The sequence below is a fragment of the Heloderma suspectum genome, chromosome 4, assembly GCF_057233095.1.
Source record: "Heloderma suspectum isolate Gila_16-S chromosome 4, 16-S_ref, whole genome shotgun sequence".
In the NCBI taxonomy this organism is placed as follows: Eukaryota; Metazoa; Chordata; class Lepidosauria; order Squamata; family Helodermatidae; genus Heloderma; species Heloderma suspectum.
Window position 1 is genome coordinate 78,324,630 of NC_139461.1, and position 26,249 is coordinate 78,350,878.

Genomic DNA, 26,249 nt, shown 5'->3' on the forward strand with positions numbered 1-26,249 from the left:
TTGTTTAATATCTCAATTCTTTTGTAGGTAATCAACAAACCTCTGAAACGATATGAAGGACTACTCTGGAAGGTGCCTAGTTTTTTTTTATCTTTTGTTTCATTTAGTCATACTTTTACTTCAAGCCTTAGAAAAGAGACAGAACTAAGAGATGGTTCATTCACTGTACTAAAATGTCAAAAGAAAACCAGAATTCATAACACCAACAGACTGATCCTAAACTGCTCTGCTGAAGCAGTGGCTCTTGAGGACAGGCATAGATGGTAGCACCAGAGGTCAGCTTGTCCCCTTTCTCCAGTATAAGGTCCTATCTACTATCCAAACTTCCCAGTATGGCCCATCTGTTTCTTCATCATCATCATCATCATCATCATCATCATCATTGCATTAAAAGGCAAGTCGGGCACAACAAAACATCTGTCTGCCCCTGGTTGTCAAGGTTAGGGTTTGGACTTGGCTCCTGCACATAGGCTGTGTATATTTCAGCAGCTAAAGCTTTCTGAACCTTCATTTCAGAACTGGTTTATATTAATAAAACAAATGAATCCATTACAGTTTTAGTTCCCTGTATACGACCATGAGCTGTGTGGCTATAGATCCAAATGGGGATGGAGCTAGATGTTAGGCATTTCTAGAAAAATCGCCCATCTGAAGGCATATGTTTTATTGATAGGTTTGAAAAGTACTAGGCTGTTGTCCTCCTGACCTCTCCAAGAAGCCCAAAAGGCACAATGGGGCTGGGCAGATCAGTAATTAGACCATTGTGGAAAGCTCCAAGTGAATCAAGTGGCATCTCTACACCAGCCTAAAATCCTGCATTTAAAATGGGGCTTTCTGCTTCCGTTTTAAATGCAGCATTACAACAATTCCCTTTTTCACATGCTTCCTTTTCCCCCACCCCCTTCCCCCTCCTTCTCCCCGTATCTGAGTCTTCCATTATCTTTCATTGATCTCGCTCCTCTTCTTGCTGCTTTTACTCTTTTCACGGAGGAAACTGAAGCGGAACACAATGGGGTAATTTGATAGTTCATTATCTGTGATCTATTTAAAAACAGAACAAAGGGCATTTAGTGCAGGAGGCGCCTTGAATGATCATGGCATCATGTAAAGAGCCTGCAAACTTCCGTGAAGGAGCAATCTCAATCGCAGGATAAAAGCTCAGTGTGAAGGGGCCCAAAGACTAGGACTGGACTGGATGAAGCTTTTTATGCCTGTAAGGCCAGATCATCCCTCCCAGGATCCGCCTCTTCCTTGAGGAAGAATGGAAGGCCTTAGAGGGGCAGGCCTCTGGCTTAGAGCCTAGCACTCTTCATCCTCTCTGACAACTCTTCCTATGCTCGTTGCCTGTGGCATTGGGCTGACATGGAGATGTGAGTCCCTGCTGTAGTTCCGTGGAAGGCATCAGTTCCATGGGACGGTGCAAGCTCCATCCCATGGAACCTGCCACTTCAATGGGATGGGTTCCAGACTCCAGAGATCCTAATTCACAGATGTCTGGCTTTTCCTGAGAGAGAATAATTTTTTTCTCAAACTATGAGTGAGAAGTATTCTGCATAGAGCCTGGCTTAATCATCATGATATGGAGTAAATCCTTCCTTTTTTTGTCTTAAAAAAGCTTGCTGTCAATATTATTCAGTTCTACACCTTGTTTGTGATGATGTACTAGACTATATGTGTTTTCTGTCCTTAGTTTGACTACAGTTGGACTTTGCAAGTAAGCGTTACTATCATACAAGTACAGTAGAGCGAATAGCAGAATTGCCAGTTTCAGAACTTCCAGCCTCTGAGAGAAATTAAATCTATTAAGAATGTACTGTTTAACATTACATTGTTTAGCATTGCTTCTTGCTGCTTATCATAACTTACCAGGCTTGGCAAACTTGGTTTTTATTGAACTGTTGGATCGTATGTTTTTCCTTTTTCTTTAAGAGTTCAAGATTTTTTGGGTGGAAACCGTATTGGGTAGTATTGGAACATGGGGTCCTCTCCTGGTACCAAAAACAGTAAGTGTAAAATTGAGCATCTCCCCAAAGCTTTTTGACAGCTGGAGTATTGATTATGATTTTGTTGATTAACTACTTGATTTGCCTCTTTTGAAGGGCTGATATTGGAAATAGTAATCGTCGCCAAGGATGCAAGCACCTAACACAAGCTATTTGCACAGTAAGTGAACTTGGGCACTCAGAAATATCTGCTGTGTGTGTGTGAACAAAACGGGGTAGTGTTTGTGGATATGTGTGGAATGCCCAAGTTATCTGGAACAAATTGATTTTATCCAAAACTACCTCACAGCATTGTTTTGTTCTGGCTTTTGGTTTTACTGTATTATTTTATTTATTTGTGAGCATCTTGAACTTTATAAGGAAAGCTGGGGTATAAATATTTTAAAGGGTTGAGAAAAAATATTTATCCTCTGCTCTGTACAGATTTATACATAGATGATGATGATCTTTGTTTGGGGGAGGGTAAAAGTTGGCATATCGGGGCTCTATATTTCTAGGGCCTTCCTTCCTTTAGGATGGCTCTTCTATTGGCCTAGTTTCTAAAAAAGTTAATAACCAGGTGATGAATACTGCAGTTTCTAGTTTTATAATATGCCCTATCCACAATAATAAACTTATAAAAACAAAGTAGTATACTTTGCACATTTCAGCTTTTAGCTATCCTTTGCCTTTAGTCATAGTGACGACATCTAGGAGGAACTAATAAGAATTCATTGCCAGATATACACTGTAATACAGTCACGCAGTGCTGAGGCTGGAACAAAGGGAGAAGCACAAACAAAGCGGTTGCCAACACTGCAGTAACATGTGAATGGTGGTTTGTGTGTTAAGTGCTGTGGCCTGTACAGTATGCAAAACTAAGCATGTTGGCATATATGCTTTTTTTGTATTCTGATTTTCAAGTTATGGGAAGGGGAAAGGAGCCATTAAGAACATTAAAGGGTCTTGCCCAATAACCAATAGGAATCCTGGTGGAATCATAGAATAGTAGGGTTGGAAGGGGCCTATAAGGCCATCGAGTCCAACCCCCTGCTCAATGCAGGAATCCAAGTCAGAGCATCCCTGACAGGTGGCTGGACTTTGTCCTGACTTCAAAGAAACACCAGACATTGCTCATGCTGTTTTAAGTCTGTATTTAGAGTTACAGTTGACTAGAAATGTGCTATTTATTTAAATTTGACATTCTTAGGATGCCAGATGTTGCAACCAGTACCTCATTATGTGTTCTCCACTGTCCCCAGGAACTGCAGTATACATACACTCACGAATAGTCAAAGAAACCCTACAGTGTGACTAGGGTTTCTTTGTAGTTCAGAAAAACACTCCTTTGGAATTACATTTCCTGATTGATATTCAAATTTAAGCTACTTTTTATCTCCTTTTACCAAAGACAGGTTTCTAACATAAACAAATGGGTATGGTTTTAGTGAGAGATAAATACCAACTGCATTTTGTCTTTACAAAACCCATTTTGCTTCATAGTTTTGTTACTTGCTTTCCAGTTGGAGAGCAGCAACTGCACAGGTGTGCAAGATCCAGACAATCTGAGGATGTTGATATAATGTTGAACTTAATCTATGAAGTCTTCTCAATAACTCAGTCGCATTCACAGATGTAATTTGTCTGAAACACTGTTCAACTCGCCAACTTGCTGTCTCTGCTTTCTGTTGAAGGTAAAAAGTGTGGATGGTTGCCTCTTTTCTATCAAGTGCTTTGATAATACAATTCACAGTTTTAAAGTTCCCAAGACCAATCAGCAATCAAGAGAGGTAAGCATCTCCAAAGTTCAACCAATACTTGGTGATTTGTAGATTGGAATCAGGAATGAAATCACTGCGTGGTTGGATGGGAATAATCTCTTCAAGCTAATGTATTGACTTCTTGTAGCACTCCACTAAAAAATCAAGTAGCTTAAATAGAATTGCCATGATGAATGGTGTAGTGTAGCTTTGTCCATTCCTTATGCTTCACGGGCAAGCGAGGCCATAACTAAACTTTATCCTTCTAACACTGTCTGAACCTTCGTCTAAATATTTTTTAACTCCACTGTAATTTCCTCAACTAGTCCTTTTGTAGAAGACCAGGTAAAGCTAATATGGAATACATTCCATGTCCACATAGGATCAAAGCTTACTTTCCAGAATGTGCATATGAGGAATGATGGGGACAAATTAAACAAGTGTTATGCTCTTGAATATATTAATTTATATACTGTTTATAGACCACAAGGTTCAATTAAGAAATACCATCTATGCTTGCCACATGCTCTGTTGGTCTTAAAACAGAAGAGACATGTTATCTCAAGATGCACTCTTTTTAAAGAACAAACCATTATTGAACAACCCTAGTCTCATCACACCAGTTCGTCCGTTGTCATCTATCCGTTTGCACCCCTGTTTAGTCCATTATTGGTGATTGTAAGGCCTCAGGATAAGAACCATTACACTTTGTGTTCTGTGTAGGGCCAAGCTGATTAAATGGTAAACAGTAACAAATACTTTCTTCTCTCTCGTCTTCTTTTTCAGAACTGGGTACAGACAATAGAAGAGCATTCAGCATACAGCACACACTACTGTACTCAAGAACAACTGAGCGATGATGAGGAAGAGGATGATACAATATCAGTTGCTGAGTTACAAGATGCCCTAAAAGTAAGAAAGACGCTCCTATACCTCACAGTAGAACTCTCCCAAAGCTCTGCAGGAGAAATACTAGCATAACGCACTCAGTTGAGCTCAAACATAACAGCAAAAAAACTAGTTAATGTAAACTCAGTTTCACAGACCATCTTCAGGCAGTGGTTTCAGATCCTGGATTGTTCCTAAACAATGGTTAGTGAACTGGCTCAGGGCTGGATTTATAAAGAAACCATAGTTTGGCTAAACTTACCACAGTTTAACATCCTATCCGAACTGACACTTAGTGGTAATACAGTGGCTTGCTTCTAAGTGGGGGTAGACTACAGCAGTTATATTACAGTGGTGTGCTGACCTGCACATTGGCTACTGGTGACGTTGTGGACACAGCTCTTGCGTGCTGGATATTACCTCTTAGAGGCCTGATGGATCTGAAGGACCACTGACCGCGGCCCTTAATCCCTGTTGGGTGTGCTCTCCATCAGAACACCAAGGGGGGTGTTCCCAGTGACAGATCCCAGGGTCTGGAGCACCTTTACTTAGCAGTCCATTAGAGCTGAACTATGGTGTAGTGTTACGGGCTTGATCTCTCACCAGGAAATCATCTGGAGGGCCAAAGGTGCCCACTCCTGCCATCTAGCTTGTGAACAAGTTATTACTTTGATGCAATGTGAAAACTGAATAAAACACAGGATGTCTTCCATAGAAACACTTTTAAAAGTGCAATCCTGTGTATGTCTGTTCAAAAGTAAGTCCCATTGGCTTCGGTGGAGTTTGCTGCAAGGTAAGTGGATATATAAGTGCAACTTTACTGTGTAAAAGAAGTGCAGAGGAATCATAGTGAAGTATTGTTTTTTACTACTTCTAGCCAGGAGAGGGAGCTCATCTGCTTTATTTGAATGCATAGCTTGGTTTGAATTGGGATAAAGATTTCTTAGTTTGTTTATCACTCTACGTGAATTAATTAGCTTACCCAGTGCCAGGATGTCTTATCATCAGCAACTGTTTTGTGAATGTCCACTGTCAATCATGTAACTGTCACTGTACTTTCTGCATCTCATCTCTGTTTCTTCGCTATTTACTTCCCAGCCCCACCCCAACCATGTTTATATATACCGGCAGCTGAGGATAATACCGCATGCATCTGATGAAGTGGATTCTGGTCCATGAAGGCTTGTGCCATGATACATTTGTTGGCCTTTAAGGTGTCACAAAACTCTATTTTGGCTGTAAGAGACTAACACAGCTGCCCTTCTGGAAATTCTAACGACCTGGGTCAGCCCTTCCCCAACCTGGAACCCTACAGAGGTGTTAAGAGTGCAACTCCCATTTTCCCCAGCCAGCATACCCATTAGCCATACTGGCTGGGAATGATGGAAGTTGTAGTCCAACACCTCTGCAAGGCACTAGGTTGGCAAGGGTGATATGACAGACTGGGTAAAGATTATGAGAAAATGTCTGATTCTAGGAAGCCCTTTTAGCCTAAGAAAAGGAAAAGAAACACATTGGAATATAAATTAAATAAGGAAGTCTGACAAAAGCATGGTTCTGATGCTAGAAGAAGCATCCTAGGAATAACTCTAGAAATATGCACAACTCAACCCTATTATTTTTCTAGACTCTAAGAATTGTTTTTGTACTATTCTACATTTTCTTTGGAAAAGCAAATGGCAAATTTGAAGAAATACCTCTAATGGCAGGTTAGATATTCATAGGAATATAAGAATAAAATTAGGATTTTGATATCCCTAAAAGTTCCATCAGTCTTTTTTACTTAATTCCTTTTATGCCAGCTTCATCCATGAGTTCACTAGGCTCTAAATAGTAACAAAATTACCATGTGGTTTTACTTTAAATAGGAAGGAGTGCCTTGATATAACTAATAGCAGCAAGGAAACTCGTAAGAAAAGAAATGATGGGTCAGTCTTCCCTCATGATTACAGCGGAAGAATCCAGAATCCAGGGCAAGGCTCCAGAGGAGGCAGTGAAATAATGGGCCATGTTTTTTTTACTGCCTATCAGTCCATGCGGATTTGCTGGGTTGGGTGGAGCCAGGATTTCTGTTAACTTCAGATCATTGTATATGCTGTGCTTGCAGCATTCCTGGTCATGGAATAAATAATTCAGCTGTATATTATCCAGTTTATTGTCTAGGATAGAGGATTGGATGGGAGTCAGCATGGTATAGTGGCTAGAGGACTGAACTGGGACTCAGGAGATTCGGGTTCTAGTCCCCAATTGGCCATGAAGCTCACTGGGTGATTTTGGGCTCTCAGCCTAACCTACTTCACAGGGTGGTTATGAGGATAATATGGAGAGAAGGAAGACCATGTAAGCTGCCTTGGATTCCTTACAAGAGGAAAAAGGCAGGATATTATTATCAAAAATAATAATTAATAATAATTGGAGTAGAGACTGAATTGGTTGCTTTTGAATCTGCACAACTGCATCTGCTCATAATTAATGATAAATTGATTTTGCGGTGAATAAACAGGTACTAGAAGATGGTCTATGTTTGGTCTTTACTAAATATAAAAAGCTGCTATTTTATCAAGTATGGGTTAACCATAAGGTCAGTTATTCAGCAGTAAGTAATGGCTGCATAGCAAAGTTCAGACAACCAGAGAAAGGGGTACTAAGCAAAATATACTATAACCCTTTAATATTTGTTCCTCTGATATAGTGGACTTTATTAGCTAGACATGTTTAAGTATAACTCCTTGGCTTCTTGACCTCTTTGTCTCTACACAGAACTCCATTTGCTTTAAATTTTGCATGCTTTACTGCTTTCTCTCTGCTGTCTTAGTCTCTTGGATTAATTTTAAACCGTTTTCTTTCCTGTTGTTGTTGTCCTCCTCTTCTCTACCCCACTCCCATTCCCTTTCTTTGTAGTGCACAGATCTTTCAATACCCATACATGGTACATAACTCAAGACATGGCCTAGTTCTGTGCCAGTACATGTTGTACTGTTGTCCATTGTTTCTGGGGAAACCTTACAGCATATTGCTCATTTCATGGCAACTAGTGAATAATTCTGCTCAATCTACCTTGCTTCATCAGTGCCTTAAAAATTTTTGCTCTGAAATTTGAGTATCAGCTGTGTCACCTTGAAACTATTGTACTTGGAAACTAAAAGATATATTTTTGGCAGTAGAGAGCTTTAGTTCAGAAATTGATGTCTTGTGTAATCTTTACTTTCCCAATATATCCAAGGGAATAAGTCAAAGTTCATAATAAAATAACAGACTTTATTAAAAAGAGTAATCATCATGGCTGATCGCTGAGGCAACCTCAGGATTAATTTATTAGCTAATTATCAGTGTAGTCCTAGGCATGCCTACTCAGGAGGAGTACATCTCATTGAGTTCAATGAGACTTACTCCTAGATAAGTGTGGATAGGATTGCAACTTAAGTGAAGCTAGCACTGCAAAGGGAAGTATATATGGCTTGAAAGATAACAAATACTTATGATACCTTTCTTGCACTGATCTATAATATATCCAAAATATTATGCAGGCTTTTGAGTTACACAGGAAATGTAAACATTTTCATATGTCACTATGCTGGTCAAGTAAGGGCACAATCCTACACATGTTTAGACAGAAAAATGTCCTACAACTTCCAGCATGCTCCAGCCAGCATACCTGGCTGGGACATGCTGGGAGTTGTACGACTTTTTTCTGTCTAAACATGCATAGGATTGCATTTTAACAAGTCCTTTCACCTATTTTATCTCTTTAGCATCAACCCAACAGCAAGTCTTAAATAACAAAAAGAAAAGTCAAGAAATTGTTTCTGATATACACTGTGGCCAAATTTTTAATGCATTACCACTACTCTTGAATGTGTTTATATACTGGCCTCTTACAAATAAAATCATAATAAGATTTTGATTTTAAAACATTGCTGGGGTAACTCCTGCACGTGTCATTTTGTCATATTCACATGTAGATAATAAGAAAAGCCGCTTTATTTTTGAAAATAGAGGGCCAAACAGATAAAACACTGGTGATCTGTGATCAGATCTCCTGTCTGTTTAAAGAAAAAAATTAAACAGTCAAAGTGGGAGTGTAATTTGAATAATGATCTTGGCATAAGGGGCAGAACCCTTGCCATTTTCCCAATGTAGATCTCTACCCCCAAAGCTGCTATTTGTCCCATCAGAGAAAATGTTTAGTTGCCCCCATAGCTGCCTTTTTTTTTTAAGCCCTTCGGTTGGGGAAATGCAATCGCAGATCTCCAGTGTCTCACCTGATTTGGCCCAAAGTTATATTTTGATACAGGTCATCTTAAACAGTTACCCATGTTCAACTGGATTAAAAAAAAAACCTTTAGGGGTGTGTTTCGCTATCGACTTCACACTATCGGCTTCACTTTGTTTGCAACTTTGTTGCAATGTTTCCCCAATCGCATCTTCGCCTTTTCCTGTTTCCACAGCCCTTAAAGACCCGGCTTATCATCACTGTAGCCTGGGGCTTTGTGCTGTTTCCACGGAGCTCTAATCAAATTATTCTCTTGATGGCTTGGCGGAGTATGTGTTGGGTCTGATTACCTCATCAGTGTTCCCGCCGCCTCCTCTTGCCAGTTCTCCCTTCCCTCGCCCCCTCTGCTCCTCTCCAGTTTCCGGCTCTGGCCAGTCTCTTCTCCACCTTTTTGTGAACCTTTTGCTCAACACACTGAATAGCCCTGGTGGGTTTTTTTCCAGATTGCACAGTCATGCCAACAAAGGCTGGATAAGGAGATTTCTGGGTTCCTCTCCATGATTAAGACATATGACACCACTCAAGGTAATTTTCTTTTAATCAATAAGGAACTCTTTTGCTGTTTCGAAATACTTTTCAATCCAATTGGCAAAAAACAGTCTTAACCAATTTCTCAGTGAATATGGGACATTTGCCATTGTGTATGCTCAAATACTTCAACTAGGTCGTACTAATAGGTGCAGTCATTTGATTGCATTCTCAATAGAACGTTTGTTCTTTGGCGTCCCAATGATTACAAGTAGTGTAACTGGTGTATTCTGATACAATTTAATAGGCATTTTTTTCCAAAATGGATATACCACTAGCCAGGTAGCTCACAATCTAGATAAAAGTGGAAGGGGCAGAACATTAGTTTGAATTTTCAGACTTTAGCTGGGAATTCTAGCTAAAGCTTTATATGTGAAAAATGGATTTTGAGGTCATAAGTACACAAGCAAATCCCTACTGAAACTATCCATAGCCTTGGCGAGAAGATTTTAGAATTCTTACTTATTTATGTATTTATTTATTTTAGCAGTTGGTTCAAAGGCACAAACTTGGGATTGTGTGATAATGCCCCATCCAGTTAGTATGTAGAACTAACAGTACCATATTACTGCTAATGTGGTAAATAAAATCATTCCGGTTTGTCCAGTAGCAATCTTATTGTTCAGTTAGGTGGCCTGTCGTAAGCACTGTCTTGGTTATTCTAATATTATGTGATTACATTTTTTTCTTCTCAGATAGCAACTTTCTCCTAGTTGAGGCCAGTAGATCTTACATCCTTTATTGGAGCAGAAGCTAGTTAGCTGTTTCCTAATTAGAAATTCCATCTACTCAAACCACAGAAATCAAACATATCCTGCGTGACTGTTTAGAACAGGGATGGGCAATTTATGGCCGTCCAGATATTTTGGCTTACAACTCCCATCGTTCCTTACCGTTGCCTGTGCTGGCTGGGACTGATGGGAGTTATGGCCCACCCCTGTTTTAAAATAAGGCCTGTGGATTGAGCCTCTCGGTTTTGCTTCTGTGAGCTAGTTTAATCATACATTTTAACTGTACATTGTACATTTACTATACAGGCACAAACAGTAATAACAGGTGGAAGTAATTAGTGACACAAATGCTACCTGTGTTTTTTTTAAAGGCATGCCTACTTCATTTCTCAGTAAAGCTGAAGAAGTCTCTGAAACGTCAAGAGAAACTTGTGAAGCCCTAAGTAACTGTCTCAAACTCTTCACCAAGCAAGAAGGGGTAAGAATTTCTATATGGTATACATACTGTGGATCAGAACAATAGCAGTTATTTATAGAACAGTGCAAGAACACAATTTGGATGGGTTCTTTCATTCTATTCTTGGGTTCTGGTTGCTGAGTAATATTTGTTGGTTTGGACTAAAAATATTTAATGTACCCTCATTTCAAATACTGGACTTCAAACATTAAATCTAACCTCACTTAAGTATATAGCCTAGGAAAACACCCAAAATGTTCTGACAAAGAGGAATGCAGAGGGGTATGTTGATAATGGAACTGTACAAGACAGATGAAATTGGATAATAGGCAGAATTAGAAACTGAAGAGAGATAGTGGGATGCAACCTACTTCCAGAGGGCTTACAAGAAGGAGTCGGTTAAAAAAATCTACTAGTTACTATAAATCAGTTTAAGCTCTAGTAACCATTTGTTTTCAAGGTAAACTACAGTATAATTGGGTGTGCAAGCATTCTGTTTTCCACAGTGGCCAACGGATGCATATGAGAAGCCCACAAGCAGGATGCGAGGGCAATAGCCCTCTCCTGCTACTGTTCTTCAGCAACTGGTATATTCAGAAGTATGCTGCCTCTGATCCTGGAGGTAGCATATAACCATCATGACTAGTAGCCATTGATAGCCTTATCCTCCATGAATTTGTCTAATCCCCTTCTGAAGCCATCAGAGGGCAGTATCCAACTGTGTCATTCCGCTAGCGCAAATGACATTCCAAACTAGGTTCCAAACCATATGCAAGAGGAAAATCCAACTAAAGTTATGTTTGCACAAGCATGGTTGTGCAAATGCATTTTGGCGGGCAGTTGCATAAGCAGTTGTGAAACCACTTGCACAACAGAAAGATTTGAGAGAGCTCTGCTAGCGCTATTTAACCGTTGAATATTGCCCAGAGTTGGTGGCCATCACATCTTGTGGTAGCAAATTCCATTGTTTAACTATGCGCTGTCTGAATCTGTCCTGAATCTTCTACCAATTAGAGCTTCATTAGATCACTCTAGGTTCTAGTATTATGAGAGGGAGAAAAACTTCTCCCTCTCCACTTTTTCCACACCATGCAAAATTTTATCACCTTCTTGTCATATACCCACTTTTAGTTTCTTTTTTACTAAACTAAATAGCTCCAAACATTGCAAGCTCCTCATAGGAATATCAACAGAGTTGCTCCAGCCCCCTGATCATGTGGGTTGCCTTTTTCTCCATCTTTTCCAGCTCTGTTATTCTTTTTCACATGTAGTGACCAGAAGTATTACAAGCGTGATGGTACCATTCAAGTTGTCATTTTTATGGAGATAGTTTTATTCTAAGGTAATCATGAGTGGATTGGTCATTCTTCTGATGGCAGATCTCTGTTCAGTTTTGGTTTTCCTTTAGCAATGTGTATTTGCAAATGAGGAAGCTTGGGCTGACCGTGACTTGCAGCACCAGTTAGATGGCAATGCAATCCACACAGTGAACTCATTGTAGGCTCTGAAAAATTAGTAATGAGTAGTGAAAATGTAAGTTTGTATCTTGCCCTATTACACTTGAGTTCAGGAACAGTGTGTGCATGTGTGTGTGGGGGGGGGGGGCGGTAAACAAATAACTGTTAAAAATGCATCTGCAAATATGCAGTGGTATGGGTTGGTAATTTTTGACCATGGATTTAATGGTCTTATGAGGCCCCTGTTTAGATGGCCATGTGTATTACTTCAGATGTGAAGCTTAAGAACTAACTTTTATCTTAGCCCCCCAACCACCATTCCGTGCTTTATAACTGCTTCTACATTCCTGATGTGTTAGAACAGCGACAACAAAAATGGTTTTCTAACCCTGATTTTAAAAAATACTCCATGCATGTTCAGTTTTGCCTTTTAAACTCACTTAAATCATAGGAATATCATGACTGCAGGAATAAAATGGGACTTTGCTTCTGCTGTCCTGATCATCTGATGCTCTCTGGCTGGTCATTTGGGGGCTGTATACTTCAGCCCCAAAGTCCAGCCCTAGCTGCACCACTGCAAATATGTAACATGTTTGAGTAAATACACAGTCCAAGTGAAGCACAATTATTATGAAATGATTATTTAAAGGAATGTGAGTATTAAAATATCTCTGTGTGGGATTTGTACCAGGAGTGGGAGTGAGGAACAAAAACTGAAATACAACAAAGAATTCTGATTTGGAAGTAGCCTAAGGGCGCAATCCTATTGCCGCTAGTAAGTGGCTAGACGGCCATAGGATAGGTTGGTTCCTGGGAACTGACCTCAGAGCCCACACTGTGAGGTCGGTTTCCTGAGAACCGACCTTCACCCCCTCATGAACTGCCTCATAGGCAGCACGGAACAGCTCCGCACTAGGAAGAGGTGCAGAGCAGCGAAAGCGGGGTGTTCCTGGGGTCGTGCCAGGGCAGGGAACTCGGAAATACTGGTATGACACATCCAACGTGTTGTCCAGCCACAGCTTCCACCCCTCTGACTTCCTCTGGCTAGACAGCTGAAATCAGCTGTCTAGCTGCAAATGCAGGGTAGCTGAAGCACGGAGGGGACGATCCCCTCCGTGCCTCTCCTGCCCTTCATTGGATAGGCGGTCGCCTCTGAGTTCAGAGGCAGCCGCCTATCCCAGTAGGATTGCTCCCTAAGAGACTGTCCAAAGTCTAGAACCTCAAACCGATAGACCCTGTTTGGATATAATGGCAGCGTCTGGCAGCAATTTGTGGGTTTATTAAATAACCCACAAATTGTGGGGCACACACTGCTTGTAAGCTGCACACAAGCTACTTCCTGTTTCCAGTAACTGTGACATCTGAACCCTTGTTCTTGGGTTAGCTTGGGGTTGTTTAACCCACAAACAACCGCAGGTTCCTAGGTTCGGATGTCATGGTAACAACCCTCAAATGGTTTGAGGGTTTTTCCTAGAAAGAAGGTGCAGCTCAGGCGCAGTGCACATCCACACAATTCGTGGGTTAACTCATGAATTGCTGGTGGTCACCACCGTTACATCCAAACAGCCCCATAGAGTTGCTGTTTCATGACTGCAGATTTATATGTTACAAAATTTATTTGGGGCAGTAAAGCTATAGGGGGTCAGGATCAACAGGTTTAACTTTGTTTAGGAAGATTACCTTGCTTTGTATTGAAATCCTATATTGGGATTTAATTATGGATAGTTCACATGACACAGAATTAAAATAGTACCCTGTTACATATGCAAGTGAAGCTCGGTAAATCTTGTGCATGCTTGGGAAAACTTCTGTTTTATTTTCTTTTTTCACAATCGGCAACCTTAGGCTTTTGCTATCTAGGCACAGACTCATTTTTATTTGGTGCACTGTGTCTAAATTTCCTTACTTTCCAACTGTCCTGATTTAGCTTGGACAGCCATAATTTTCAGAGCCTGTCTCAGGGAAAACCTCACCCTGCAACTATGATGTTTTTACTGTATTTTACTTTTTGGTGATACAAATAATGATTGATCACCCAAATATACATTCTTATTGGGGTGGTTTTATATAAGAACCAACTGGTTGGTATTTTATTATTCCCCCTCCCTTCCTGCTCACTCAGATTGGGGAGGCCAGCTAGAGTGCTAAGTAAAATCTATACGAATTGAGGATGGGAAGCGGAAAGAATCTGGGTATGGGAAGTGACAGTACTTGAAAAGTGCTGTCAAAGCCATTTGGGTTTTGATCTTTTTTCTGTCCAGTCAGACATAGAAGGTGGCTGGTGGGGCTGAGATTTTAGCTCTTTGGCAATTGGATTATTGCGTTTGTCAGGGATCAATACGGGTACCACTAATCTAGTTTAACATCCACATAAAGCTGGTAGAAGAGATAATCCAAAAGGAGGTGTGATGAATGTGCTGGTAAACCCCAGCTCTTGAAAATGGACTCCTGGGCTAAGCAGTAGTGAGGTTTGGGCCCAAACAAGTCAGGGCTGGGAGAAAAAAGAAAGACGGGCGTGGGGGTTGTGAGGAAAAACTGTTTTGGAGTTTTGTAAAGAGTTGCTGACAGAAGCTGAAGGATAAAATGAGAAATGAATTGTGCAGAGAGGGAGGGGAACAGAATGTATGTATTCTCTGGCAATGAAGCAGTACTGCTTTCTAAAAAATGAGATGCTGGGGTTTTAATCTGTGTGGGAGGTATGCCATCATTTTGTAAGGCCTGCTCTCATGTCTTTGTGGATACTGCATTTGTTCAGTAGTAAGAGAAACATTCTGCATATGCTTAGAAGAGCTGTTTTTCTACTTAGTAATTATTGTGGCTTTGCTGACTGAGGAACATCAATAATTGACTAACCCAATCAGAGTGCCTCAGCTGTAAAATAGGATTAATGTTCTATAAATGATGTAAATGCAATGTAGCACATATGTGTATTATCTACTTCTCTTGACCTTGTACTCTGTGTCTTATCTCACTGCTCGTCATTTAGAGCCATTTGCTTGCATATATATTTATTTTCGACTTCCTGCTTGGGCATATTTGATTTTGACTGGTGTTGGTGCTGCCATTGTAAATCAGACCATACCCTAGCCTCATCCGCTCAGGGATAGGAGTGTTCCGTTGTTGTTCAGTCGTTAAGTCGTGTCCGACTCTTCATGACCCCATGGACCATAGCACACCAGGCCTTCCTTTCCTCCGCTCTCTCCCGGAGTGTGTTCCTATTTCCACCTGTTAAATGTCAGAGCCTATGAGTTTCTAGCAACGTTAAGCAGGACGCACTTGGGGAAAGTTATCATGCTTACACTTGTATATAATCTTTCTAAGAATTGCATATATTAAAGTGCTACACTAAATATAGATGTGATCAGGGTCAAATTAAAAGGCATGGGGTTCTGGTCCTATACTGCTTAGGATTCCTTTGCACCAAACCTAGCCTCTGCCATCCATTCCCATTATCAGAAGTATTGATTACACATGGACACCTTTCCCTGATTTCTTTCCCTTCATTAAAACAACTTCAGAGGTCATTTAACAAAGGAGAACTTCTCATAGCTCATGCAGCTATTAAGCCCATTCCTGAATGCACGGGCCATGTGAATCCTGTGGAAAATGCTATTGTTTAGTTGTTGTTGTTGTTGGCTTCTTTTCAGAAAAAGAAAACCCCCATTGAGCATTTCTTATCTATTGTACAAAATGAATAAAAAAAAATAAAAAAAATAAAAATTCTGAATGAAGCATGAGACTTAAGTTTTTTCAAAGAAAACTGGTTCACCCACATTGACTTCACAGAGACAATAAATACTCAGCTAGGTAACGTAGGCTGCAATTCTAAGTTCACTCACTGGGGAACAAGCCCCGTTGACTGTCATGGGACTTACTTCCAAGAAAACTTGCTTAGGATTATGCTGCACAGCCAGGGGAACTAGGCTTTGTACCACTGTTTGTGGTACTAATTCAGTTCTTCAGCTGGTGTCAGTGCTACAAAACTACCTGTTGGGGGATCCACACTGCTGAGGCTACATTCGAGTTACATACATTCCCACATAGGTGTGCTGAGTATCCATGCCAGTACAAAGTACTTGTGGTGTCCAGTGTGGGGGACACTGGTTTGTGTGTGGCCCAATGCATTTATGTGGGAATGGGATTCGGATGTTGCCTCAACTGTGTGGAACCCCCAACAAGAAGCATATGTGTGTTTTGACAACAGCCCCACCACAGAATGTTGGAATTGGGGCTAATGTGCTCCAACCGCCTTTATTTCTGAAGTTGTGAGCACAGAAACACTGCCTTCTTTCTGACCAGCCACCTGTGTCTAACAGTTTGGGTCTTCAGTCCACCAGCCCAGCATTTCCTGGCCTGGAGATGTAGGATGAGAAGCTTTACTGTTGAATTTATGCCTGCCTTGGAACTGTTGAGAAGACAGGAATGCTGCAAAGAAGCCTGAACGTGGTAGTTAACATCCTGCCACCTTTGAAACATGTATTGTGGTTATGCTAAACAGCGGTGGGGAGGTGGGGAGGGATTGATTCAATAGCAGACAGGAAAGTGCTTCTAACAGCTCCAAACTTTGAATGTTTACTCAGAAGTAAGCCTCCACCGTGTTCACTGGGGCTCACTCACGTCCCTAGGGGTTAAAAAGGGTACTTGAGGCTGCAGTCCTGAATAAACCTTCATGTGCCCCTTCATGTAAGGGAGGAGTGTTGTCGTTGCAGAAACCAGGATGTCTCCATGTATCTTGCACGCTGGATGCACCGCTCTCTTTAGGACCCAGCCAGAATGTGCTTCGCGGGGGTGGCCGCTTTCGGGATCCTATTTCCCGGTGCATCCGGCTGCTGCTCGGCCCCTTGCAGGGTGGTCCGTTTGAGAACGGACGGCGCCCCCCCCCATCTCCGACTCCTGCGTGTGGCTTTGCCAACTCCAAGGGGAGCGGGGAGCCCGGAGCAGGGGCCGCCCGGGGGCGCCCGACAGGCAAACGCCTCGCCGCCGCGTCAAGAGCTTCGCTTGCAAGAACTTGCCCGCCCAGCATCTATCCGAACGAACGGGGCTCGACGCCCGCGTACATCGCCGCCGCCGCCGCCGCCCTTCGTTGGCGGCTTCACCGCAAGAACTTGGGCCGGGGCACGGCTTGTCTCCTCCCCTCCTGCCCGACAGCCGCGAGTCTGCTGCGGCGGGCCCGGCGAACCGGCTCGGCTCTCGCGATAAGCCCGCGGAGAGGTGGTGGTGGTGCAGCGGCGATAGAGCGGCGGCGATTCGGAGCTGGCTGGGAGGACGAGAAGGTGGCTGGGGAGCGGCGGCGCAGACCTTGCAGGGCAGCGCGCGAGGTCAGTGACGCCCTGGCGGAGCTGGAGGAGAGAAGCGGCGCTGGCCGGGCAGCGCTGGCCAGCAGCTCGCTAGGATCTTGCCGCGTGGGTGTTTCTGCGTGGAGAGCACAACGCGCTAGCTGGAGCAGGCAGGCAGGCAGGCAGGCTGGCGGGCAGGCAGGTCTGCCTGGGCGCGCGGAGCGTGTGCCCTTCCTCCTGTGCTGTGTGGTAGTTGGCATCGGTGGAGAAGCACTCTGAGGCGGAGCGATGGAGGGCGAAAGGACAGGAGCCAGACTTCGGGGCTGGCGCTGCTGGAAGGACGCGGCGGGACAAGGCTCCTAGACCTTAAAAATCTGTTCCTGCCATCGCTTCACCTGGTAACTCGTGCTAAAGCTGACCCTTAGTAGCTTCTTAAATAGGCTTTGATTTCTGCCCGGAAGTTAAAGAAGCTTTCTTCTGGAATCCCTTTTGACATTGGAATGAATTCCTCTTTCCTGCGCTGGAGCAGTGAGCTTTTAAAACAACCCTTTGGGCCATTGTGCATTCACACTTGGCCAGTCTTAAGGAATGAGTGTGACATTTTTTTTAGAGGCGGGGGGCGGATCCTATTTTTAAAATGGAAGAAGAAAATCTAAAATCCGTATCACCTTTATTAGGCTCACTCAGAGGTTGCAAAATATCACGCAAGCCTTTGAGTTCTGCAGAGCTCTTCATCTGGCAAGATGCTAAACAAAGCAAAAAGGTGGTAGTGCGGGGGGGGGGGGTGACTGATGTTCAAGCCAAGAGTTTTCATTTGGTTAAAGCTGAGCAATCAGATGCAAATACTTTTAGAAGTATTTTTAACTGCTGCTTGCTTTGCTTTTGATGTTTCATCTTGTCTATGTTTTGAGCTGCTCAGTTATTTGGCTTTTTTAAATGCTGGATTTTGTTGCTGCTTTTAAAATAGTACTACTTAATGGTTCTTATTTTTGGTTTTATCATTGGTGTTACTGGTTTTGCTTTTATTATGTTCAGTATGTCGCACTGAGAGCTTCGGTTATAGGACAACTCATAAACTAAATAAATAACTAAACAAATTGAGTACTAGCAAAGGTATAGCCTGTGATGCTGCTATACACAATATTGCAGCCTTCCCCAATTTAGTGCCCTCCAGATGTTTTGGACTACAACTCCCATCATCCCTGGTCATTAACCATGCTAGCTGATGCTGATGGGAGTTGGAATCCAAAACCTGTCAAAAACACAATGTTGGGGAAGGCTGCTTTACAGTATCACGGAAATTGATACTGTACATCTATCTTCAAAGATAACTGGAAAATGTTTTAAAGAGGTTCAATATTGACATTGATTTTTCAGTTGTATCCCTATAATGGTGCATAGATAATAGGTAAACATACTGTCATTTGACAGCACTATAAAGCATATCTAAGAATATGCACTAGCTTTAAAAATGCAATATATGCAGATCTTAAAACAGATAATTTGTATTTTGAAGGAATAAAATAGGAACACTGAAGCTAATGCTTGAAAGCTGTCTGTTTAATTTCACTCAGATCACAGAGAGGAAGTGAAATGGTAACCTAGAAAACTGATATCCTTTTGAAGCAAGTCCTGCTGATTTTAGAGGTTCTTACAAGTAGAAGTGTCTAGAATTGGAGCCTTAGGGTGCAATCCTTATGCACATTTAAACAGTAAAACAGTTCTACAACTCCCAGCATTCCCCAGTCAGCATGGTGAGCTGGGGAATGCTGGGAGTTTTAGGACTTTTTTTCTGTTCTAACGTGTATAGGATTGCACCCTAAATCTTCATAATTTGTATGTGTTTGTTGCAGCATTTATTTTTCAGTAGAAATAACTTCGTTCAATTACCTGGATATTTAAAAAGGAAAATTTAAAAGAAAGTTGAAGTAATTGCTGCTTTTTGTTGCAGTGGTTCTTCTTAACCCATAGCAGGGGTGGGGAATATGTGAGCCTCCAGATGTTGTTGGACTGCAGTTCCCATCAGCCCTAGTTAGTATAGCCGATGGTGAAGGATGATGGGCATTGCAGTCCAATATTTGGAGGGCTATACATTTCCCATCCCTGGTATATAGTTTCCGCTGTAGTTTTCTGGCAAACACTTTTAAACCAAAGTTTCATGTTGGCTTCTCTTATTTATATCACTGACTGAAGCTAGTCTACTGATGGGCTGCTTGCTCTGATACTTAGTTAGAACCTCCAGTTTCTGAGGCAGTATCCCTTGAAAATCAATTGCTGGGTGGCAAACAAACAGCAGGAGAAACTTCAGGCCTTGCTTGTGGACTTACTAGCAATTGCTGGCCAGCTGCCAGATGGGGCTGTGAGAAACCGGATGCTGGATTAGATAGGTGTTTTGGTCTGGTCTAGCAGAGCTCTTCTTATATTCTTGGGAGAATTCTGTCTCAGAGACCCTTCACTTGTGAGGCACTTCTGATTTCAGTGTAGGAAGTTGTATAACTCCCATACGAGTATGTACAATGAATGCACACAAGTCTTAAGATATGTGTATGTGATGTGAAGCCTCAATTGGCAAGGAGCTCTCGTAGTTATGTACATACACATCTTTCATACTGTATTTTCCACACATGGGAAAAATGTACATGTGGGCTGCTTAAGTTTCGTACATGGAAATGCTAATGGAAATTGCAGTGCAAGGGGAGTCTTTTGCTCTATGACTGGAAAGTACATGTCGAATATGACCTTCTAATAGTCAAGTCTGTCATGTGCACAAAAATGAACCTTCCATTTGAATACCTTGGCTAATTAGTGGCCAGACAGTCAGTGAAGTGCTTATCTTTCTTCCCTCTGTTATGCCACTTCTCTTTGTTCAAAATCCATTTCTTCCCATGAAGCTAAGCCCCTTAATCATCACTCTTAACTGTAATGAAGTTTAGGAATGTATAACTATATTTCTTCTCATTCATCCCTTGCTACCCTTCCCTCCCTCTGTATTCCACTGTCTCTTTTTAGACTGTAAGCTCCTTGAAGGTGGGGGCCTCGCTGTCTCTGGTTTTGTCTTTTTGCTTATGAAATATTGTAAAACGTGGGGTAGTAAAAATCCAGCAGTACGCAAATGACATTGCACCAATGGCTTTGGACTTCTGTCCAAAGTTTTACTAATTCTTTTTTTTTTTTAATGTTGCTTATTATAGTATTCTCTCCTCCCACATTATTCTAGGACAGAAGGCTGGTGTTTATAGCACACTGGAAGGACTGACAGTAGGCATTAAGAGTTTATATAGGAAAATCTCAAGTTCAGATACAAATTTCCAGCTTACCTCATATCTACTGTAGAATATTAAATATATATATATTTCAGGGAAGGAACTCGAGTGGTGACGCAATCTCTAATATGTTTGTTATCCCAATTTATTGCATTCCCTAGGGCTTTTTATCCCAGCTGTAAATAAGCATGAGCATTGTGTGCTGTGAAGATGTCTCTTCATGACACTTGGCAAGGTCCCTGAAAGATGTGGGCGTGTAGTAGGATACTGTCTTATGGGTGCAGGGTTGGCCCTAAACCAGATGGCACCTAAGGTGAGGAGCATCTTCAGTGCCTCGCCCATTTGTTCAACTTGTGAATGTCTTATTTTTTATTGCATTTGTAGCCCATTTCACGATTTCATGCACAGTTTGCATACATGCTTTGCTGTTGTCATTTAATATAAATATGCCCATATGGGTCTGATCACACTCACTTACACTGTTAGTTGAAGAGGCACTGTTGAACATTTCCCCACAAAACAATAAAAATTAACTGTTTGTGTCCATCCAGTTTAGTGTTGTCAGGTTTACAAGCGTGGAGACAGACTGTTTGTACTAACATTTCAGCTGTTGAGTGGATACCTTGGCTGACAGGTGGGTCACCTGCCCATAAATCTGGCTCTTCATATTATCTTTGCTAGAGAATCTTCCAAAAACACACCCATTCGATCCATTAAAGGCCATTTTGTTTAATACACCTTAGCTTCAGAAGAAAAACTAAAGATGTGTGACTAGTGTTGCCCAAGAATTGTGCTTCTCGCAGTGTATCCCCTCCCCCATGGCTGCTCTTCTGAAACTTGCATTCCTGTAGCCTGTCTAGCAACAGTCCCTTTTATTTTCCTCCTCTGACTCTCCCAATACTTCTGAAAATTCCATATTCAGAAATTAGGTGAGTGTTGTCCAGACAGAGGGCTTTTTCTGGCTTTGGAAAGTTAATCTAGTGTCATTGTTATTATCACTTAGGCACTGGGTTAAGACCATCCTATTTTTTCTGAGCTTTTAATCAATAGCAGGTGTTTTGTCTCTGGGTTTTTTTCTGGCTTTATGTGCTGCTGTGTTTTTTAATTTTGTTTTTAGTTGTACTACTATGGCTTATATAAAGTATACTTTCAAATTAATATATCTATTGTAACCTGCCCTGAGGATATTTTATAAACATGAAGGCAGGGTCTATGTTTTTTAAATAAACATTTTTGAAAATTTTTAATCTTGAAAGCAACATAAAGTTATGCAGAATAGGAAATCATATGCAAGAATGCTTAATTTGCATGTTTCTATGCTCAGAACTAGGGTTTCTTAGCTTTGTTTGTATCATTTATCTGGTGCTGTGGAGGAGGTGACAAATGGGACATGCATAATTGATTGTGCTTCCAGTATTAAAAACACAGTGACACAATATTCTTGGCTGTACAGATAATGTGTATAATTTTTTTGATTATAAATTTATGTAAAATATACCTTATGCACTTACGCAAAATAGAAAAGTTTTCACAAGGCTTATTAAACTCCCAAGCTTCTATCAAGCTGCCTTATGTTAGAACTTACAATGTGTTTGGATCTAAAGCTCCTTTTATTTTAAGTGCAACGTTGATCATTCAATAGGTTAATGTTGGTATTTCGATCAGTTTGGTGATCCAGGCCATCTTTATTATTTACAAAAAGATACAACACATTTGACTGTATTATAGCACACTTTCAGCCTTAGCAGTAAAAGCCAAGTTTAGGGAGGTATACTGGTATATCGGTGGTGATGAATAAGGCTACAAGGAGTTTAATAATAATGCCAATTTTGGCTGCACTTAAAAAACAAAGACACAATGCTAAATAGGAAATGATAATGTAAGGGTTAATTAATTTAATGACCATGACTAATCTGTCACAGAAGAAGATTAGGGTGGAACTTTTTGCTTAATCTCTCATATTGGGGTTCATCAATCCTGCACATGTATTTATGGTTCACTACTTCTGAGCTATAGTATACAAAGATACCTACCCAAAGCTCTCTTGCCCTTGCTTCCCTCACAGAATGAAATGGAAATATAGGACTACAAATAAATAAGACTTGTCTTTGACCTTTATCATGGGTACAGTCCTGCCATACTTCCCCGCAGCTGTTCCTGAATTCTTACAATATGTAGGGACAGAGTGAATTAGTACTACCAGATTCTTAAAGGACTGGTGGCTCACTGTTGTGGAACACCCTCCCAAGGAATGCACCACCAAAGAAGGTCCTGCATTTGGCCAGGGGTACAGAACCTCTTGCAGCCTAAGGACCGAATTCCATTTCAGAGAAGCTCTTGGGAGCCACATTCCAGTGGTGGGCGGGGCTGAAAGTGAAGGGAGCAGGGGCAGAATAACAAAACCACCACCATATTTTATCTTAAAGCTCTTGTGGCCAGTAACTAAGCCTTAGGAGAGGCATTTCATATTTTTTAGAGTGGAGGGGAAACTGTGGGAAAGCCAGGAAGCCACATGACCACTGTTTGGGGGAAGGGGGTGGGGCCATCAGAAGAACCCTGGAGGGCCAGCTTAGAACCTCTGGAGGGCCAGATTTGACCTGCAGGCCTGAAGTTCTGTACCCCTGTTCTGTGCCATGCAAGTTTGAATTTGCATGTAAAGGGATTTTAAGCAGAATCACCCTATAGGCCACAGCACGTTGGCAGATTTATATACTGGAAGGTGTTCTGTGAAGTCAGCCATTTAGAGCTTTAAAGGTTGGTACCAACATCTTGACCAGAGCCTTGAAACTCAACTGCCAACCAAGTGGAGATCATTACAATGATAGCATAATATGCTTCCAGTTGTCAATAGCTAGGCAGCTGCCTTCAGGACTAGCTGAGCTTTCCAAACTGTAGTCAGTGGTAACCCCATGTGATTACATTAATCAAGCTGGAAGCTGACCATGCTATGAATGGCAGTGGCTGTGTCCTTACTATCTAGGGGAGGGTATACTAGCTCAAGCTAGCAGAAAGCTCTCCTACACATAGCGGCATCCAGGAAAACCAGCCCAAACTGTAAAAGCGATCTTTACGTTGGAGTGTGACCCAGTCTAAAACTGGCAAACAATTTAGTCCATAGTCAAGATTCTCCCCACAGTGACCAAGCAAGGAAGTTTTTGTAAACTAGAGATAGGTTTTTTTTCTTTCAGGTTGCTAATGCGCCAAATGTCTCTGCTTGTGTACCCCATGTGGTAAAACTCTTTTGTAGACTAGGAGCTATATGAGAAGACTTCATGCCTAAATCTTTAATATTCATCTTTAAGGTGCTGCAGGGCAGTTTGTCATGTGGTGTTACGTCGCGTTCACACTAGCAGTTCTGCGAATTATACAAAGATGACATGAACTGTAACTTAGTAAGCTTATTTTATCTTTTCTAATGCCTTAAATTTAGTTGCCTATTTTGACTTAGACATGTCCTTTTCTTAAGCTTTTCTGTTTTGTAATACTTTAAAATGGCAAGACAAATCCACCAGCGCAGAATTAGCCTTGCGTTTTTAATCTAGTTCTAAGAGCCTGTTGACATGGTTCAGTTGCAAACTGGAGCCTATTCTTGAAATAGCTTTTAGTCTCACATTCTTGAGAGAGATGAGATTTTATTCATATGTGTTTCTACTTATAGGTGAGGAATCTGAAACTGGAGCATGAGCAAGAGAAAAACAAGATCTTATCTGAAGCTCTAGAAACATTAGCCACTGAACATCATGAATTAGAGCAGTCACTAGTCAAAGGGTCACCACCTTTGAGCATCCTTAGTGAGGAACAGTTCTATGATGCTGTTTCAGGTAAGTGTGTGATATAGAAAACTAAAACCATGTCAAAACGTGAGCTTTTTAAGTCCAGGTTCAAGTTGTGGTGGTACATTTAATATATATGCATCGTCATTTTGGAGAAACAAGCAAACATGACCACCCTAACGAAAGGAGCTTGCAGTATGAATTTTGACTGTAGAAGGGAAGAATATGTCAAAGGACAAAGGTGACAAGAGATGAGTATGAACAACTACAACTGGAGCTAGAGCCATGAGTTCTGTTCTCCATGAGGAATGTGTCTCTAATCCTTACATATAGCCCAGCTTAAATCCTACAAGAACCATGCTTACTCCTGGGCTCATTGCCATCTGGCCTCTTTCCCATTTATTAAGTGTGGACAAGGACAAGTTAATGAAAATGGATTTTAGAGGAGTAAGATTCAAAAGCTAAAATGTGATTGGTACAGGCTCAGGGGCAGTACATTCTTAAATACTCACATTCCATTTATAAAAACTGAGTATTATATAAAACTACTAGGTTGTATTACTGAAATGCATTAAGTTAAATTTAATTGGACTGAGGTAAGGCATAAGGAGAAATCACTGTAATAAACCAGGTGTTCAAACACTGTTGCTGCTACGCTGTTGAAACCATGCAACTGGCTAAGGGTTCAAAGTTACCTTAGAATAGACATAGCCCAGACAACTACTTGTCCAATGTATCTGCACCAGCAAACAAGAACCAGATCTCTTTGAGTTAATTGCATGGGGGGGGGGGAGGTGTAATGATGGAAGGAAAGACCTGTTCTCTGAACATGAAGGGTGCTGTGAGGGTTGAAATCTACATGCAGAAAGAATGGGACTGAATAGGGCTTCCCCTTTGGAAGCTTTTATAAGTAACTAAAGAATTGGAGATGTGTTACTTCCATATATCATAAAGTCACAAAACCCATTGCCAAGATCAGACATCAAAAATGGTGGTGTTTGGCTAGCCCGTGCCTGTGTGCCTTTAACCTATTGCTGCTTCTCACCAAACAGTGAGAAGATGTTATGAAGGTGGCTGAGGTCTCTCTAGTAACTTCCTGCTTTGTTCATGATTACCTTCCACAACATGCATGTCTCACTAAAAATGCCAATCTAACTCCATTTGTACAACCCCAAAGACAACAGCTGCTTTTGATGTATGTATTTGTACCTTAAGTCAGAAGTAGACAAATTTCAGGCTTGTCAGATCTAATTTTTTTTTTACTAGAGTCCCAAGATCCACCAAGCAAATCCAGATGCAAAAGACATACACTTAGAATTAAGGAACAGTATGACTCTGAGCATGTTATGAGTCCAGGAATTTGTTTTCAGTACCAAAACTGAATTGAGGTGACATCACTGTCACACAAAAGTCTACCCCCAAATGTTCTTCATTTCAGTAGACTAATTTAGGTGGGAAAAAATAATTTTGCTGTTGCTATTGTTAAGCAGTTGAGTCAGAAACGCTTGATGATCTACTGTAAATCACACAGAGATCTAACAGTAGATCTACTTTAAATCATGCAGAAATCTACCAAAAGATTTATATTAAATCGCACAAAGATCTACCAATAGGGAGTTACTGTAGTGCAGTGGTAGAGCAGCTGCTTTGCATGCAGAAGGTCCCAGGTTCGATCCCCGGCACCTCCAGGTAGCGCCAGGAAGGAAACCCTGCCTGAAACCTTAGAGAGCTGCTACCAGCCAGTACTGGCTAGATGGACCAATAGTTTGACTCAGTATAAGACAGTTTCCCATGTAGACCCCAGTTTACTTTCTTCCTACCCCTGCCTTAAGTGTCTTCTACTGTGCAGAAATAAAATGTT

At 41.4% G+C, this 26,249-nt stretch overlaps 1 protein-coding gene across 5 annotated transcripts in view; it reads left to right on the forward strand.

Annotated features, from left to right (window-relative positions):
• OSBPL1A (oxysterol binding protein like 1A) overlaps positions 1-26,249 on the forward strand; it is a 93,855-nt gene that overhangs the window by 24,485 nt on the left and 43,121 nt on the right. For all 5 annotated transcript variants that reach the window (XM_084849683.1, XM_084849687.1, XM_084849685.1 and 2 more), the window contains 8 exons: positions 28-72; positions 1,930-2,003; positions 2,100-2,163; positions 3,677-3,772; positions 4,529-4,654; positions 9,347-9,428; positions 10,534-10,640; positions 24,274-24,436. In XM_084849683.1, coding sequence (XP_084705809.1) covers positions 28-72; positions 1,930-2,003; positions 2,100-2,163; positions 3,677-3,772; positions 4,529-4,654; positions 9,347-9,428; positions 10,534-10,640; positions 24,274-24,436 — 757 coding nt within the window. The remainder of the gene's footprint in view (positions 1-27; positions 73-1,929; positions 2,004-2,099; positions 2,164-3,676; positions 3,773-4,528; positions 4,655-9,346; positions 9,429-10,533; positions 10,641-24,273; positions 24,437-26,249) is intronic.